Source organism: Lathamus discolor, chromosome 15, assembly GCF_037157495.1.
Source record: "Lathamus discolor isolate bLatDis1 chromosome 15, bLatDis1.hap1, whole genome shotgun sequence".
NCBI lineage: Eukaryota > Metazoa > Chordata > Aves > Psittaciformes > Psittacidae > Lathamus > Lathamus discolor.
In genome coordinates this window covers 10,064,589-10,082,077 of record NC_088898.1, presented here as the reverse complement: position 1 = coordinate 10,082,077, position 17,489 = coordinate 10,064,589, and the positions used below count along the sequence as shown (strand labels likewise).

Sequence of the window (17,489 nt, the reverse complement as noted above, 5' to 3'; positions counted from 1 at the left end):
CATAAGTGCCCTGCACTGATGTGTACAAACAGCTCAGCACCAGCGATCTTCTGTTGTACTCTTCTTGCCAAACACTTGTATTTTCACATGTTTCCCTAAACCAGGACAAGTCCCCTGTGAAACCGCGTCTGGTACTACAAGAAGCGCACAGTCCCTGTTTTCTCTGCACTGATGCCGAGCGTTAACAAGGACTCGGCTCCTGGCTTTGGTCTCTTTTCCTCTTGAGCTGAAGCAAGAGAGCTGCCCACCCCGGCTGTCCATGGGGCTCCCGCAGGTTGTGACTGAACAGGATCTGTGCTGCTGGCACACAGCTTCCCTGGCAGCCTGCCCCTGTGCCCCAGGGGCTGCGGAGCACAGCCAAGAGAGAACCAACTGCGAGGAGTGGGTGAGAAGTTTCACATAGAAGCGTTGCTGGGTAATGATGGCCTAAAGCTATAAAGCTATAGGGAAAGGAACAAAAACCCATTTACACCTTTCAGGAGGCTGCATGGTACATGGAGAAGTAGGGGGGGGATTCATGAGCATTTGATTTTCTTTTCTTCAGGATTTATCATCATATATATGATACATAGAATAGTTTGGGCTGGAAGAGACCCTAAAGCTCATGCAGTTCCAAGCCCCTATGTCCAACCTGGACTTGAACACTGCAGGGATGGGGCAGCCACAGCTTCTCTGGGCACCCTGTGCCAGCGCCTCAGCACCCTCACAGGGAAGAAATAGTTCACACAAATGCAATTTAGTTTACACAAATACATCCAGTCACGAATCTTCCTCTTCAGGGTGCTGGAACTGAAAGAATCAGCTTTGTATTCATGTGTAAACGAAACATAATTTAGTTTGGCAGTTTATAAGAGCAAGAAAAGTACTTTCATTCCCATCTTGCAGGTCAGTGCTTCAAAATTGGTGCTTGTGTTGGTGGTAATGTGGCTGTTACATGTTTAGCTGGGTATTGGCAGGGACTCTGCTGATGCACGACACAGGGGTGATGAAATAGCAGTAATCATTTGTTATTCACTCAAGGGTGTCATACAGCAAAGTAAAAACAAATCCAATGTAGTCACAGCAAACCCTTCATATTTTCTGAATGCATGAATAAGGAAATTGAGCTTCAGAGGAGGTTAAAGGGGGAGAATCCAGTCTGGAGCTGACCAGTTTAAAATTACCCTCTGAGCAGGCAATTCTTTACAGTACTTGTCATGTGGATTTGTTAAGACATGTTGTAGGCTTTCTCCAGAAAGCAGGTTGGATTGTGTAAGGTCTGCTCCTCAGCTAAACAGCAGCGTCAGCTACTGACTTACATGCAGGGTTAAGGCTGAAATAAGTGCCAGGCACTAAAAGCAGATTGCAGAAATAGCTGTGATCTAAAAGCCTAAAACCGATGAGCTCCTCTGGCAGGGATAGAAATACAGTTCTTTTAACTTAGGGCATCTTATGAGAAGAAGTAACAGCAAGGCCAGCTTGGATGGGGCTTTGAACAATCTGGTCTAGTGGAAGGTGAATGAGCTTTAAGGTCCCTTCCAACACAAGCCAGTCTGGGATGCTTTGAAAGCAGAGAAGGAGCATTTGGAAAGGAAACTAAATGACCCAGTTCCTGCTCTTGGATTACACCAGTACAGATCTGTCATTGAAGTCACTTACACCAGTATAACCGAGAACCTGTCCCAAAGCATTCCAGCAGCTGGAGGGGATTTATTTAGATGGAAAGTATGTGTTCAGCATAGCTTGGCCAGATGACACCTATGGTGCACTTGGCAGCTGTCGCAAGTATTTATAGGATGTAAACAGCAAGGGGAAGGAGGATGGAAATAGAGCACAGGGGGAACAGGAAAATAGGCTGAAAGTGAGCAAAGGAAGATTTTTGCTGCTCTATGGCTTAGATTGCAAACTATCCATCCAGGAGGAATGAAATAATTGACATGCTTTGATATTAAGTGGACAAAGCATTTGAAAGCAGGGGCCTGAGAAGGTGGCAGTCAGCTTCCACTGCTGATGTCTCTTTTCCTGTAATGGTTCTGTAGGACAGGTCCCCTCTACCATTAGGGGATCACTATAAGATCAGATCAAATGTTTCACCTCTGTACTCTCATTTCTGGTTGTAGGTTGTAGCAGTTCTGTCAGAAACGTGTACGTGCAGCAATTAGCAGTCTCTGAGCTTTTGAACCTGAGGTTGCACCCCAAGTTTTCATGTTCAGTAGCCACTGACAGGCTGGTACCTTTGATTCAGCCAACCCACACTTAAATCCATTTGTGATTTGACCTTGTCAGCACGTGGTGACAGTGGTTTCCTCAATTTGTGCTTTACATACCCATGTCTGTGTAAATTCTTTCCTTTACATTAAACTTCCCGCATAGAGGTATCATTGCCTGGCCCTGCGTGTCCCATCAGTCATGATCGTCCACGCTCAGAGATTTGAGTCCAGTTTCTTCTCATGTGGAGTCCTTTCCAAATTCTGCTCAATTCCTCTCCTCTCTGTCATTTCCTAGTTGTGCTATTTCCTTTTAGTGAGCAGTCTGAGCTTGCTTGCACTTTTTAAAGTGCTGATCCGTCCTGGATGTGTGGTCTTTAGTTTTCTGGTTTGTTCTGCCTTCTTTGACTTGCCTTTTGGATTTCCACTGGCCACTAGGTTGATATGCCTCAGGAAATGTCCAGAGTACTTCCAAAATCTCTCCAAGTGAGCAGAGCTAGTTAAGAGCTCATTGCTGTAGGGGCTTTGCTACTTCAGTTCTTCTCTTGTGCCATCAGCACTGAGGTTCATCTGTTGTTTATCACTTTTCTCCACCACTGCTCTGAGTTCCTTCTGCACTTTTTGAAATCAAGGAATACATTTACTGTCCTGAAGGAATTTGTCTCATCCTGAAACCATAGAATCCCAGACTGGTTTGGGCTGGAAGGGATATTACAGCTCATCCAGTTCCACCCCCCTGCCACAGGCAGGGACACCTTCCACTAGAGCAGGTTGCTGCAAGCCCCTGTGTCCAACCTGGCCTTGAACACTGCCAGGGGTAGGGCAGCCACAGCTCCTCTGTTGCCTCTTTATCTGCCCCTTTCCTGGCTCTGTGTGTGGATGAAACTTTGGCCTTCTCATTACTGTTTGTCTCCTCTTGCTCTTTGTTTTCCATCTTCAAATTCATTATTAATCCATGCAGTGGCCCATCCTGTGGTCCAGCTGGCTGAGTTTCTTTGAAGAATTGCTGGGAAAGAAGCTTGTGGAAAGGTCTTTGAATTCCAGCCATCCCTGGCTGCTTTGGAAGAACCCCAATAGATGTTTTGATGTCATTGCTCCCTTAAATCCGTGTTGACTTTTCCCTCACATATCCTCTGGCTTGATTCTTGGCTGCTGTTTTCATGTCGTTGCCTTTCACGCTGTGGTCAGGCTCCTGCTCAGCAACTCCTGGGATCCTCAGGGGGTCTCTTTGAACATTCCTGCATTGCTAGTATTTGTTTCTGGCAGTTCAGCTGGTGCACGCTCACATTCCCTTAGAAGGTGGCATCCATGTCTTTATGCTCTTTCAGCGGCTGTTTGTCTGATCATGCCTTTTTCTTTTCTTGGCACAGGGGCTGCTCCCAAGTGGGAGTGATCAGAGCGCTGATTGAAGCTGGCATCCCTGTGGATATGATCGGAGGAACATCTATTGGTGCCTTCATGAGTGCCTTGTACGCCGAAGAGCGTAGCTACAATCAGATGAGGATCAAAGCCAGGCAGTGGGCCATGGTAAGCACTGGAAATGGTGCAGTTCTCTCCTCAGATGGAGTGCAAAAGCTTAACCACAAGCCCTCACAGGCAGCAGCCACCCAAGGCACGTTCTGGTGTCTGCACAGCCAAACCAGCCCCGCCTGGCACGAGGGAGCAGGCTGGGGAAGCTGGTGGCTGTGACAAGTTCTAGTCACACTATAAACGTAGAGTGATGTTGTTCAAGTGTGTTACTCCGTGTTTATCGTTGTTTTATCTTCTCTTTTGAGGTGCTGGAATCTGTTTCCTTTCCAACTCCCAACAAATGTGTTTCTCTTTTGTATAATTTTCTCTCTTTCGTTCTCACATGCTGTCATTTTTCAGTGGAACTGATTGACAGAGGTAATCCTTCTCTAAACTAAATACAAAGTGTGTCAATCACAGGGTAGCCTCACTGCTCCAGAGTGGCAGTACCCTGGTTCAGGAGAAACATTTAACTTTAAATATTTAATAGAAACAGAAACATATTATCATAGTTAAACCAAGGTTTGGGAAGGATGTTTTAAATAGTGACTCCTGTGAATGAATTTATTGATAACATATTGGGGAGAAATTGTACTAGCACGAGATGACACTGGTCAGATTGACTAAAGGTGAAGATTGGTATTACTTCTAAAGTCTGTTAGATTGGTATTCTAAAGTCTGTTAGTTACAACTTGGTATTGTTCATATGAAACCCATGTTTTCCTGTTGGTTTTCTTATTGAAAGGGAATTTTCTAATTTAGATTAAGCTCTGGGTCTGCTTAGATCTTGAGTTTTAGGAGCCTGCAGCTGGCATGCGAGTACTGCTTACCTTCCCCAAGTGTCTTCTAACCCGCCATGGGTTTGAGATGAAATCTGCTGTATGGTGCCACTTTGCAAGCCAGGTAGTCCAGCTTACTGAGGCCCCAGCATGTCTGTACTCTCCTGGTGCTCAGAGGACCATGGGATCCTCTTTCACCTCGCTGTCACTGTTTGCTAGAAGAACATGGATTTTTGTGCTTTTTATGTAAGAGCAGCCTGTGCCTGGCTGGGTTGGGAAGCACCCAACCCAGAAACTGTGTATGATACATAGCAGTTTGCTGGAGTCACAAAACTGGAGGAGGCTTGAGAATAAGGACATAAAAGTAACTGTACTGAATCATATCAGACATCCGTTTAACCTTGGACTCCTCATTTCCCACCTTGGTCACTTGCAAGTGTGACTGAGCAGGATGAGCCCGTGGCGATCCCTCGCTGCAGTGTTTTCTGTGCCTTGCTGAATTCCCTCCCTTGCTCTTTGTTAGGCTACAACAACGGAATTTTCCTCTGTGCACTTGTCCAGAGGATTATCTCCTCTCGACTGTGAACTTGTCAGATCTCTTCTGCACAGGGGTGATGAGAGCTGGAAATGCTCCTTGCTGGGCTTCTCAGCACTGTGCTCCCATTGAAGCCGCTTCGTTTCCATCACTGCAGCTCTTGAGCTGGCCAACTGACTGTGGAATCACACAGGGATAGTTAAAGGTGAAATGAAGAAATGTAACCTATTGGTTAACTTTTTGAATGCAAATTGCAAAGCTCAGAGAACATTTCACTAAGGAAAAGAAAGGTTATGGCCCAGCCTTGAGCTGTTTCATGTGTTGGAACCTTGAAATGTGCAGGTAAGTCACTGGAGGAGAGGTTAATAACCTCTGTTAGAGCAAACATCTCATCTTGTAATGAAGAATGGATTTTCTTGAGGTTTGTCTGGAGTGTTCTGAGCTCCACATCCAAACCACAGATTGTTCAGGTTTGAGAATAGAAATAGGGAAGATTGCTCTGTTTGAAGCCATTTCCACTGTTAACAGCATGGTCCAGTAACATGGTTGCTTTGTAAACTGCAGAAAGCCCTGAAAACCCCCACTCCAGATCACAGCTAATGCACAAAGTAAAGTGAGGGATTATAAATCTAACACTGACTCTTCTGAGTTATTTTCCCTCATATTGTGTAGTCTGAGCCAGGAGAGCGGCTCCTTTCACTGAGCTCCAGCTCTGTGGTAATGCAGGGGAGCTCTGGGGATTCACAGGACAGCAGGTTGAGGGAGGGGATTCTCCCCCTCTGCTGTGCTCTGGGGAGACCCCCACTGCAGCCCTGATCCAGCTCTGGGGCAGCAGCACAAGAAGGACGTGGAGCTGCTGGAGCGAGTGCAGAGGAGGCCATGGAGATGCTGCGAGGGCTGGAGCAGCTCTGCTCTGGAGCCAGGCTGAGAGAGCTGGGCTGGGGCAGCCTGGAGAAGAGAAGGCTCCTGAAGGGGAGACCTGAGAGCAGCTCCAGTGCCTAAAGGGGCTGCAGGAAAGCTGGAGAGGGGCTTGGGACAAGGGCCTGTAGGGACAGGCCAAGGGGAATGGCTTGAACCTGCCCGAGGGGAGACTGAGCTGAGCTCTTAGGCAGAAGCTCTTCCCTGTGAGGGTGCTGAGGCGCTGGCACAGGGTGCCCAGAGAAGCTGTGGCTGCCCCATCCCTGGCAGTGCTCAAGGCCAGGCTGGACACAGGGGCTTGGAGCAAGCTGCTCTAATGGAAGGTGTCCCTGCCTGTGGCTGGGGTTGGAACTGGATGAGCTTTAAGGTCCCTTCCAACACAAAACCAGGCTGTCATTCTGTGACATCCACCCAAACGGACTGAGCCCAAGCGAGGTGACAAATCCATCAGCTAAGCCCCACATTCCCAGTGTCCACAAGTTGCAGGCCTGTTCCTGCTATCCTGTGGAGCAGCATCGCTGCTGGCCCAGGACCACAGCAGGAGGCAGCTGCTGGGCAGGAGCTGTTCTGGGGACCATCCTTCATTAAGCAAACATTATGCCCAAAGGCTGGAGTGCTCCCTGCTGCTGATTCTGCTCTTCTAAAGCCTGTGAGCTGTTGCTGGGGAAGGTGAGTGCTGAGTGCTCTTTGTGCAGAGCCTTGCAGCCTGGTGTTCTTAGCCTGTGGGGGTTTTGAAATGTCTTCATTGTGATGGATTAGATAACTCTGATAGTTTTTAATTTATTTTGCTATCCATCAAAGTAAATGTCCTGCAGTTATTTCTCTTTTGGGTATTTTTAGCAATTGGCCTATCTCTGGTTGTACACTTGGGGCTGGGAGAAAGGATGTTTTTAATGGGATGCGTTTTTTGGACCTAATGAAGCAGGAAAGAAATAAATGACTCTTTTATCAAAATACAGAGGGGTATGAAATTACCAGTCAGGCTATTTACTATGTACTGCTCTGTGTGTCCTCTGTACCTGTGTTCAACCAGCAAGTCAAACAATCAAAAGCTTTCATGTTTGCCCATTGTTGGGTTTTCTTGATTTTCTTTTTTAATTGAAGAATTACCATTTTAATGTATAAGTATTTCCCAAGGAATGGAATTTCTACAGTTGGAGGGAATATGGTCATAGGAATGTGGAGCTTTAGCTTCCCAGAACAGAATTAAGAGTTGGTGAGTAGGATGCTGCAGTTGTTTGCTGTCTGCAGTTGCAAAACAGCTAAAATAAATGGGGGGTTCATGAGGTTCTGCCTCTCCCTAACGCTGCTGTGGTATTTGCACACTGGGACAGTATGTGGTTTAATGAGCTGGTCTGGCCAAAAACTCATCTTGTTTTTATTTCCTCTGTCACACTGTTTCTCTCAACTCAGCTCTTCGAGCTGCTCGCTGCAAAGGCAGCAGTGCCAGCCCAGGGCAAGGGAGGGCCATTAGCCTCAGTTGGGGCAGATCAAGATGCTGTTAGACTGGATCCCTGTATTCTTCTTTGTCTCTTATAACTGTTGTTTTGAGGGGAAAAAAGCTGTTCTCTGCCAAAGCAAGGTGATGCCTGAGCCTGTGTTGGACCTGGTGCAGGCTGAGGATGGCTTGGGAGCGTGATTCAGCAGAAGGGGTGGTGGGGAAAGGTGAGATGCTCATGTGACAGGGACCACAAAGGTTCTTTGGCTGTGGATGTCAGAGGGAGAGCATTGTTAGGAGGTGCAGTGCTCTGTAACGCTCTTTGCATCCCACACTGTTCTGTAGGACAACAGCTACAAGGACGGATCTCTGCCAACAACACCAGGCAAAGGTTGCCAAAGTAGGTTGGCATGAAGAGCAGGCAGGATGTTACGGGAAATACACCTCCTGACTAGAGGAGACCCACCAAATAAACTGATCCCCAGCTAAAGGGAGTCTTGGTTTCTGTGCCTTAGCCCCAGATCAGCCACAGCAAGAGGTAAGATGGGCTAAAGCAGCTTTAAAGCACACAGTGAATCCTAAATAAAGAAGAGGCTTGTTACAGATTGCCCGCTAATGAATGTGCATATGTTGTCTCTTCAGTTGGGTTGATGAGCTGTAAACCTGCTTTGGGTGTCTTCCAGCCCACTGGTGCTTGAGATGGGCACTCGGGCTCTTCAGTTGCATCCCTAAAACTTCATCAACCCATTGGGAAGCTGTAGTCAGTACTTGCAAAGATTAACCAGGGCACATTGCTTTTCCTTTGTAAGCCAACTGAAGGGTTCCTTCTGGTTGCCTTTCAGATGGAATTTTGTATTTGAAATTGTCAACTGCAGGATACAAACACATGGGTGTGTGTTTGTTAAATCTTAGAGGTACAGGAAAAAACTATTTTTACGTAGTGATATGGCCTGAGGGTTCATATTTACCATTCCAGTTGTATTAGTTGAGCTGTTATAATTAACCCCAAATCAAGCATTATAATTTGGGAAATTCAGATAAAAGGCTGCCTGCAAAATCCAAACATGCCTGTTGCTTTGAAATGAAGGCACCAAACCATCCTGCATCTACTCTGGGGCCATCACATCCAGTGATGACTGTGAAGATGGCACATTAATGCTACAGGCTCAGAACATGTGAATGTGATTTGAAACATGCAGTTACTTGCCTGGTTCTCTGCTTTACCTGACTCTGAGATGGCTGCAGTTTCTTAGATGGATTAATTATCATGTTCTTCAACTCTTAGATTTCTTAGTAGTTTACATTTAAATCTGAGCTTCCATTATCTGTAATTCCTGCCCCTGTGGTGCTGTTAATCTCTTGGCCTGAGTTACATTTTGTCTTTTGTCTTTAACATTTTTCTCTTTGTGAGTTCCTTTGCTGGTTTCACTGAAAAGGCACCACAGGGAATTCCTGAGGCCATCTCCAGTGCTTTGAAAAAGATTTAATCTGTTTTGCTGGTTTAAATTTTTGTTCTTGCAACAAGTTTTGCCCTGCCCTGGTTTGATTTTATACTCTGGAACACTGAAATATGTTGGTTTTTAACACCAGTTTACCACCATTCTGCATCAAATAACAATGTAGCCAAAGGTTATAATTCAGGGCTTTTTTGTCCATTATCCCAGAATCATAGAATCCCTGACTGGTTTATGTTGGAAGGGACCTTAAAGCTCATCCAGTTCCAACCCTCTGTCATGGGCAGGGACACCTTCTTGTAGCCCCTTTAGGCACTGGAGCTGCTCTCAGGTCTCCCCTTCAGGAGCCTTCTCTTCTCCAGGCTGCCCCAGCCCAGCTCTCTCAGCCTGGCTCCAGAGCAGAGCTGCTCCGGCCCTCACAGCATCTCCCTGGCCTCCTCTGGCCTCGCTCCAACAGCTCCACGTCCCTCTTGTGCTGCTGGATCAGGGCTGCAGGGGGGTTCTCCCCAGAGCACGGCAGAGGGGCAGGATCCCCTCCCGGGGCTGCTGCTCACGCTCTGGGGGTGCAGCCCAGCATCATGTGAGTTTGCTCTTGTCCCTTTCTTTTGCTGAAGTTGCTTTTTTCCACAGGGTGGCTTTTAACAATAATAGGATTGAAGGTGGTCTCTTTAGGAAGAAAGCTCATCATGCAGCAGAGCTGTAGAAATGAAAGTTCATGAGAAGTTAATGAAGAATTGTGAAGTAGCTGCTCCCTCCCAAGAGAACTGGTAGGGATGCCATGAGGCCAGGCCAGGCTTCCCATCACAGTACAGTAGGGAACTGGAACTGCATTGTTCTTGGGGACACTGGTGTTGGCCCTTGTGCATTGGTTAGTAGGGAAGTCTGAGGGGAAGCGGAAGTCAGGAGGCTCTGGCAGCCTTTCCAACGGGTGATCTTTAACTTGATTTATCTTGAGAGCAGTAGGTGGTAGCAGCTATTCTTGGAAGGCAGAGGGAAGCTGTTGGCCATCAGCATTTCAAAGGGCATCCTCCAGTTATGAGAAATGAGAATATTAAGAAATAACTGTTAATTAGAAGTATTTTGTTCACATACAGTATTACTGAAAGCATTAATTGGGGGGAAAATGTTGAGGCTGAGCATTATAAAGATCACTTGCAACAAGGATGGCCCCAGTGTTTGGTGCTGAGTTGGAGAGATTTTTCCTTGGTATTAAATAAAGAACTTTCTGTAAATGCCTTTCCCTGATTTAATCATTCTGAGTGATGTCAGAGACCAAATCCCTATTTTAAGCACAAACCTAATTCCATTTAACTCTGACGCTGTGGGTAGCATGTCTATAGTTAGGTTGGCACACTGTCCTCACCCCCTCAGAACCCAACATGAAGATGTGAATGAAGGTGACAGGTTCATAATGGGGTTTGTGCAAAGGCTTTTACATTCTCCCACGTTTCCTGTTTATGCTTGTTTTTAAGGCTCTTTTTTAATACTTGGACATGTATTCTCTAGGCAGATACCTAATATATATTTAAAAGCAGCTGGACATGACAATGTAGGCTAATCCTGCTCTTCTTTAACTCATTGCTAGAGTAAAACTAAGGCCAGATGTTGATCACAGATGCTTTACTAGGCTGCAGGGTCAGAGGCTGTCTCGTGCTATGGGTCTCTGCCTGGGTATGATGCTGTGTTGTCTGCTGGTTTTGAAATTATAGAGAACATGCAGAGAAGATATCACATCTAATAGAAGGATTTCATCCAGTGAATCTCTATTTAATTGCAAATGAATTAATTGGGTTGTTTTTGTCTTCAATTGCATGGAAACCACAGCTTCTCTGGGCACCCTGTGCCAGCGCCTCAGCACCCTCACAGGGAAGAGCTTCTGCCTAGGAGCTCATCTCAGTTTCCCCTCGGGCAGGTTAAAGCCATTCCCCTTGTCTGGTCCCTACAGGCCCTTGTCCCAAGCCCCTCTCCAGGTTTCCTGCAGCCCCTTTAGGCACTGGAGCTGCTCTCAGGTCTCCCCTTCAGGAGCCTTCTCTTCTCCAGGCTGCCCCAGCCCAGCTCTCTCAGCCTGGCTCCAGAGCAGAGCTGCTCCAGCCCTTGCAGCCTCCTCTGGCCTCGCTCCAGCAGCTCCACGTCCCTCCTGTGCTGCTGCCCCAGAGCTGGATCAGGGCTGCAGGGGGGGTCTCCCCAGAGTGCAGCAGAGGGGCAGGATCCCCTCCCTGAGCTGCTGCTCATGCTCTGGGGGTGCAGCCTAGCACATGGGGTGTTCTGGGCTCAAGTGCGCACTGAGGCCAGGTTATGGGGAGCTTCTCATCAACAAACACCCCCAAGTCCCTCTCCTCAGGGCTGCTCCATCCCCTCTTTCCCCAGCCTGTGTCTGTGCTTGGGATTGCCCCGACCCAGGTTCAGGACCTTGCACTTGGCCTTGTTGAACTTCATGAGTTTAATTAACTGAGTATGATGTAATGTGTGTATTGGGCACTGAATTTTGTTAGGACTTACTGGGGTTTGAGACCCATGGCTATGGTCCCATAACCCATAGTTATGGGACAAATACAGTGGCCTCAGTGCTGTAGAGTTTAGGTGTTTTCATCTTTTTATCTTGTAGGTTAGTGCACAGATGTGATGCAATTGAAATGGGAAAAAAATAAAAAAGAAAACAGAATCCATGAAATCTTAATTACAGTATTTGTGTGTTTAGAAGAGAAACATTTGACAGTGCCTGCCAGTGTTGTGTGATACAACAGGTATATATAGTGCTTGAAGAACCCTGCCATGATCTAATTTGTCTCCCTTGGATAGGGTGCCCTTTGCAGTATCCAAATGCTGGCTGCCAAGCAGCAGGTGAAGGGCACATCTCCCTCTGGGCATGACAAATAAGACAGTGATTCATAGACAGTGGTTTTTAAGCTCTTTAACATGGGACTGACTTCACCTTGTTGCAGTCCTAGAGAATCACATACACGTTTTTGTAAGCGCTGACACTGAGGCAGATGAAAGATTTAAGACTGGAATTAAAATCAGGTGTGATCCAGAAATGAGAAGAGCGATGCAGAGATTCCAATATTACAGATTTAGGATTTCCTTTCCACACAAGTGAACTGCGGAAAGGGTGATGAAGAGGGAGATAACTAATAATATCTTTTTGTTATTAAAAAAAATAAGAAAGCAAGAATTAAACTGTACTGTTCATGTGCATTTTTTAATGCAGAAACCTGTGTCTGTGCACGCTTATGTAGAGCAAAGCTTTGATTTATGAGTAGAAAGAAAGCAATGTGAATGTACCTTCTTCCACAGCCTTATTGTAAACTGCCCACAGGGTTTGCTGCTTTTTGGGTTAAATTTATGGCACCATAAACCAGAAGGTAAGTAACAAGGTGTTACTGGTTGTAGGTTTCACAGTTGTTTTTCTGTGCCTTTGATAACTTTGTACTTGCAATAGCAATGCTTCCAACATGTTGGCTGTAGGATCTGGAATGCAATGTCTCTCCAATTGCGTACATTAATGCCTTCATTAATATAGATTCTTACATATATTTACCTTTCAAATGGCTTTTCTTTTTTTCTGTTTAGGTTATGAACTCCGTGTTTAAGACTATTCTGGACTTGACGTATCCAATAACCTCTATGTTTTCGGGAGCAGCTTTTAACAACAGCATCAACAACATCTTCAAAGATAAGCAGATAGAGGTAGGTTGCTTATTCACTTCCTGCACAGTAAGTGATGCCACTGTGTTCTGTTGCAGCAGAAATAGCTTTCTTCCATGCTAATGTGAGATACGGGGCTGTGGGATGACTGAAAACATGTGAAAACTGGGACTGTGGTGTTACACGAATATAGGATGCAGCCTGTGAGGGTGCTGAGGTGCTGGCACAGAGTGCCCAGAGAAGCTGTGGCTGCCCCATCCCTGGCAGTGCTCAAGGCCAGGTTGGACACAGGGGCTTGGAGCAAGCTGCTCCAGTGGAAGGGGTCCCTGCCCGTGGCAGGGGTTGGAGCTGGATGAGCTTTAAGGTTCCTTCCAACTCAAACTATTCTATGACTCTATGATTTGGGTGGATTTAGAGAACACAAGGAGTAGATTATTTGTAGCTACTTCTTTTCTGCTTGACAAAAGAGTCCTAGTGTCTGAGAGCAGAAGTTAAAATTGTGTCACTAAAGTGGAATTGCTCAGACTGTTTTATTATTATTATTCTGCAAATCAGGTCTCAGAGACTCTTAAGGCACAGCAGCAGAAGGTCTTGAAGAGGTTAGCAATGGGTTTGGCTTTCTTCTTACTTTAGTTTTTCTGTTTGAAGCTAGAGTGAGCTCTAATGAACAGCCCATTGAAAAGTGCAGTAGCATCCAAGTATTTTGGTTCCTGTTTTGCGTTGGTGACCTTTCTGTAATTGCTACATGTGTGGTGAGCCTGAGCTGATGGCCACCCTCAGAATCCCACCTACCCTCCATCCCTCAGCAGTAGCAATTCATAAAGCACGTTATCAATGATTGCCTTCCTAGATCACCAAGTCCTGCAATCTTACTTCATTTGCAATTTTAAGTAAATTATTCCTGTGCTTGGAATCCTTGTGATGAAAGACTAAGTAGCAAATTAACACTATATATACTTATAGAAACACAGAGTCCCAACTTGATTTGTGTTGGAAGGGAGCTTAAAGCTCATCCAATTCCAACCCTTTGCCACGAGTAGGGACACTTTCCACTAGAGAGGTTGCTCCAAGCCCTGTCCAGTCCAGCCTTGGTAATTTTCTGCCAAGAAACCAAAGCTTCAAGTATATTTATTAAAAATCGTGTAAGATAGATCTACTTCGAATATATTTATTAAAAATAATCTAAAACATTCCCTGCTTAAATGCAAGTATGAAAGTGATTAATCATCACGTGGCTTAAAATAGCATCTTGCTGTGCAGAGTGGGGCTGGGAACAAGCAGGTTTGAGAGTGATAAATCCCTCTGAGGCTGGAATTATTTTTGTTTTGCTGTTGGGCAGCACCAGCCCCACTCTGTCAGCTCCTTGATCAGGTGTGTCCCTTCCTGAAGCCCTCCAGCTCCTATCTTTGGTTTCAGCAGTGCCTGATAGGCAAACATGTGATTGTCCGATGACTGAGGCAGCCGAGGAGCTGCCGTGCAAAGCCCCCAGACCTTCTCGGTGGTGGGAAGTGTGGTCTCCTCTTGGGTAACGTGGTGTGAATTGCAGGTGGTACATTGCAGTGTGAGGCTGTAGGATAACACCAAGCAGAGCTTTGAGAGGGAGGGAGTGACAAAATTGAAGAGAATCGCTGAGCTTAGTTGGCCCCAGCTTCCCTTGTTCACCCCATAACTGCTTTTGATTTCAGCAGTCAGTTTATTGTACTTGCCTTCAAGATGCAGCAGATTCCTTCCCTGTGATTGTTACAGGTGTAGTTGTGTGATCTTTTCTAACCTTGCAGTCACAGGAATGTTTTGTCCAAGAGAAATCCAGTCATGCAGCAGTGTCATGGAACCATAGACATGTTTGGGTTGGAATGGACCTTAAAACTCATCCAGTTCCAACCCCCTGCCATGGGCAGGGACAGCTTCCACTAGAGCGGGTTGCTCCAAGCCCCGTCCAGCCTGGCTGTGAACATGTTTGTGGGCATGTGCTGATCCTTCAGCCAAAATCCTTCAGTCTGCGCTTGAGGATTTCCTCACGTTGGAAGACTTCCATCAGATAAAGAAGGAGAAATGCTGTGTAGCACTGCAGAGAAGGAGGCAGTTACTCCTCCAGTGCAACTCATGTTATCAGTGCAGGGTAACCAGCCATGTCACTAGACAGATGGAAATTGAAAGCTGCCCAAGTGTAAAGGGTGACTTAGAAAGTCACAGAAGCTGAATTCGGAAGCATTCAGCCTTGAGCAGATGTTTTCTTAAAGCATTATTTCAAAGCACCAAACTGCAAACATCCATCTTCTCTGGGTAGCTGGAGTGGTTTTGAAGGGGGGTGAGTAGCAACGATTTCCAACTGGAAATACATGTTAATGAGTTAATTATAACCTTACAAACAGGTTGTGTGTTGATGCTTGGCCGCAGCTACTCCATCCTGGGAGCATCCACAGTGACCAAGGCTGAACCCCAAGATGCTGGGGTGGGCTTTGGCCCTTGTGCCTCTACAGAAGCTTAAAATCAGGAAGCACTGGGCCAGATCCTCCTTCTTACTCCCCGTGCCTGTGTGGTGGCACTCCTGCACGTCTCATGCGTGCCCTCATCCCTCTCCTGCAGCGGCAGCACTTACGTTGAACTGTTATTTCTGACATTGAACGGGGGGTTCCATTTTCTCCTCAGTTTGCTCTCCAGCAGCCAGTGGAACGTAGGAGGCTCCCGATTCCCAGCACGCTGGCTGGGGGTAGCCCTGGTTACCAGCCACCCCCGGGGCTGCTGCTGCAGATGTCAGCCAAAGGCGCTCCACCACAAGAGCTCAGCCTGTGCAAGTTCTTCAGGAAAGCACATGGGGATCCAGGGCAGGGATTGAAAGAGACTTCACAAGAAACACACTTATTATCCTCTGAAATTACCCATCCTTATGAGAGAGCACCAAGCTCTGGAAATCTTATCCCCCATGCTGGAAGCACAAAATGCTCTTCAAGTCATCTCAGCTGGAGGCTCGGGTGTGAGGAATCAGAAAATTCTTTTATCAAGCCCTGTTTCAGACTTGAATAATGCTCTGTCCTCAAAAGACATGGAATGATATCTGAGAAACAGAGTCTTCATTACTGTGTGATAGGTCTTACTTTAGTTTCCTTCATGCACATGTCTGCATGGATTTGAAAGGAAGACAGACTTTTTCCCCTGTTCCCCTATTTTTGCTTAGAATATGGTTGATGCACTGAGATCTGCAATCATCAGAATATCTTTAGCATGGAGAGGCACCCCTAATACTCTCGTAGTCACACTTTATTCATCCGCCTTCCCATGGCATTTATAGCAGATGGGTTGCAATACTTGTGCAGCATCTGTTAGTCCTCCCCAATTCCACCATCTTTGCAGAGCTGCTTAAGAGATTAAACTCACTAGGAAAAAAGCCTCTTTGAATTGAAGAGCACAGAAACTTCCACCAGAGCTGCAGCCTGGCCGTTGAGAGGGTGCTTCTCAGGTCCTGCTGGTAGCTGGAGTCCAAACCCACACTTGGTTTGAATTCGAGGCACATCAGAGCTGTGCTGCAGAAGTGCCAGACCCCTTGTCCCATGAACAAAGAGGCTGGCTGCATGGGAAAGCAGTTTTACCTCTTCAGTCTTGTTTGACTTTGCTGATTGACAGAGATCTCTCAGTTGTTGTTCTCTGGGCATAAGCTCCATTTACTCAAACAGGTCCTCCTCCTGCCCTTTGCAGACTTCTCTTTCACTAGATGCCATGAAGACTTTCCAGAACTATCCTCTCTGACAAACTCCTGTGCAGCTGGGAGGTCACCTCCCGTTCAGTTTTCCAGCTAGTGAGATGTGTGAGTACAGACATGGGTGAAACTCCCTGCCAGGAGCAGGGCTTGTTGGTCTGGCTGTTGAGTAAACTTGTAATGCACTTAGCATGGCCATTCTCTTTGTATATCATCCTTCCCCTTATGTCCAACACTCCTCATTGCTCTTCCCCCCTGCAGTATCTCAGGCAACCTCTGGGGTCTTCTAGAAGATTAACCTTGCAGGATCCTTTGTTCCTGTAGGGAATGCTGCAGCTTTGTGTTTTCTTCTTTGGCTCGAGGCACTTTGGGTCTCAGCAGCATCGCTCTTGCCTCTCCTGCTGAAATGATCCCTAGCTTCATCACCACAAGGTAGAAATCGAACATCCTTTGGTCAAGAGACCATGACTCATGTTCTTACCTCTTTGTTTTGGGCTCAGGCAAGGGAGATGGTGCCTGTTACAGCCTTAGGCAGGGGCTGGGGGGAGCTGAGTAGTTGCGTGCTCTGTGTAGGTCAACACCACCATAAATGAAAGAGTCGGGTGAAGTGCAAGAATGGCCACACTGGGTGAGATCCAAGGTCTTTCTAGTTTAGTGCCATGTCTTCAGGGGAGGCCAAAAGCAGCAGCTATTTAGTGACCTAGATAAGAACTGAATATATAAAGGTGAGACTTCCCTTCACGTTGTCTTCCAGCAATAAGCAGCCCAGGGATAGTTCTAGATGAGAGTTACCATCAGACCCCCACACTTCATCTGGAAATAAAACAGGTATCAGAAAGCAGATGAACTCCAGTTTGAGTGATGTGGCTTCAGTGCTGCTCGGGATGCTGGACAGTCTTCTGGAACAATTCTTTCTTGCTATTAAAAAAAAGAAAGAAGGAGTTTTGCCTGCCTTGGTTCCAATGTTTGCATTAGAAACAAATTCATGAACTCAAGCACAGGGCTGACGGGTTTTCCTCCATCCATGCAGGCATTTGTGTCATAGATACATAGGTTGTTGCTTTGGTTTGCGTTAGAAATGGGCTTTAGTTCAAGTGCAAGGTTACAGCTGTAGTAAAACTGTGACCTCCTCTGTTGCAGGACCTGTGGATTCCTTACTTTGCCATCACAACTGACATCACTGCCTCAGCAATGCGGGTCCACACCGATGGTGAGTACGCAAGGAGGTCTGAAATGATGCTGCGAGACTTCCCCAGCACCCTTGCTCCTGGAGTTTTCCTTGCCTTTAAATTCACCTTTCCTTTTGTTTCTCCCTTCTCTATTACTTGCTG

General features: G+C 46.5%; 1 protein-coding gene across 2 annotated transcripts in view; it reads left to right on the top strand.

Annotated features, from left to right (window-relative positions):
- The window catches only part of PNPLA7 (patatin like phospholipase domain containing 7), a 122,542-nt gene that overhangs the window by 83,583 nt on the left and 21,470 nt on the right, over nucleotides 1-17,489 (top strand). For both annotated transcript variants that reach the window (XM_065695324.1, XM_065695325.1), the window contains exons 27-29: nucleotides 3,557-3,713; nucleotides 12,390-12,506; nucleotides 17,299-17,368. In XM_065695324.1, coding sequence (XP_065551396.1) covers nucleotides 3,557-3,713; nucleotides 12,390-12,506; nucleotides 17,299-17,368 — 344 coding nt within the window. The remainder of the gene's footprint in view (nucleotides 1-3,556; nucleotides 3,714-12,389; nucleotides 12,507-17,298; nucleotides 17,369-17,489) is intronic.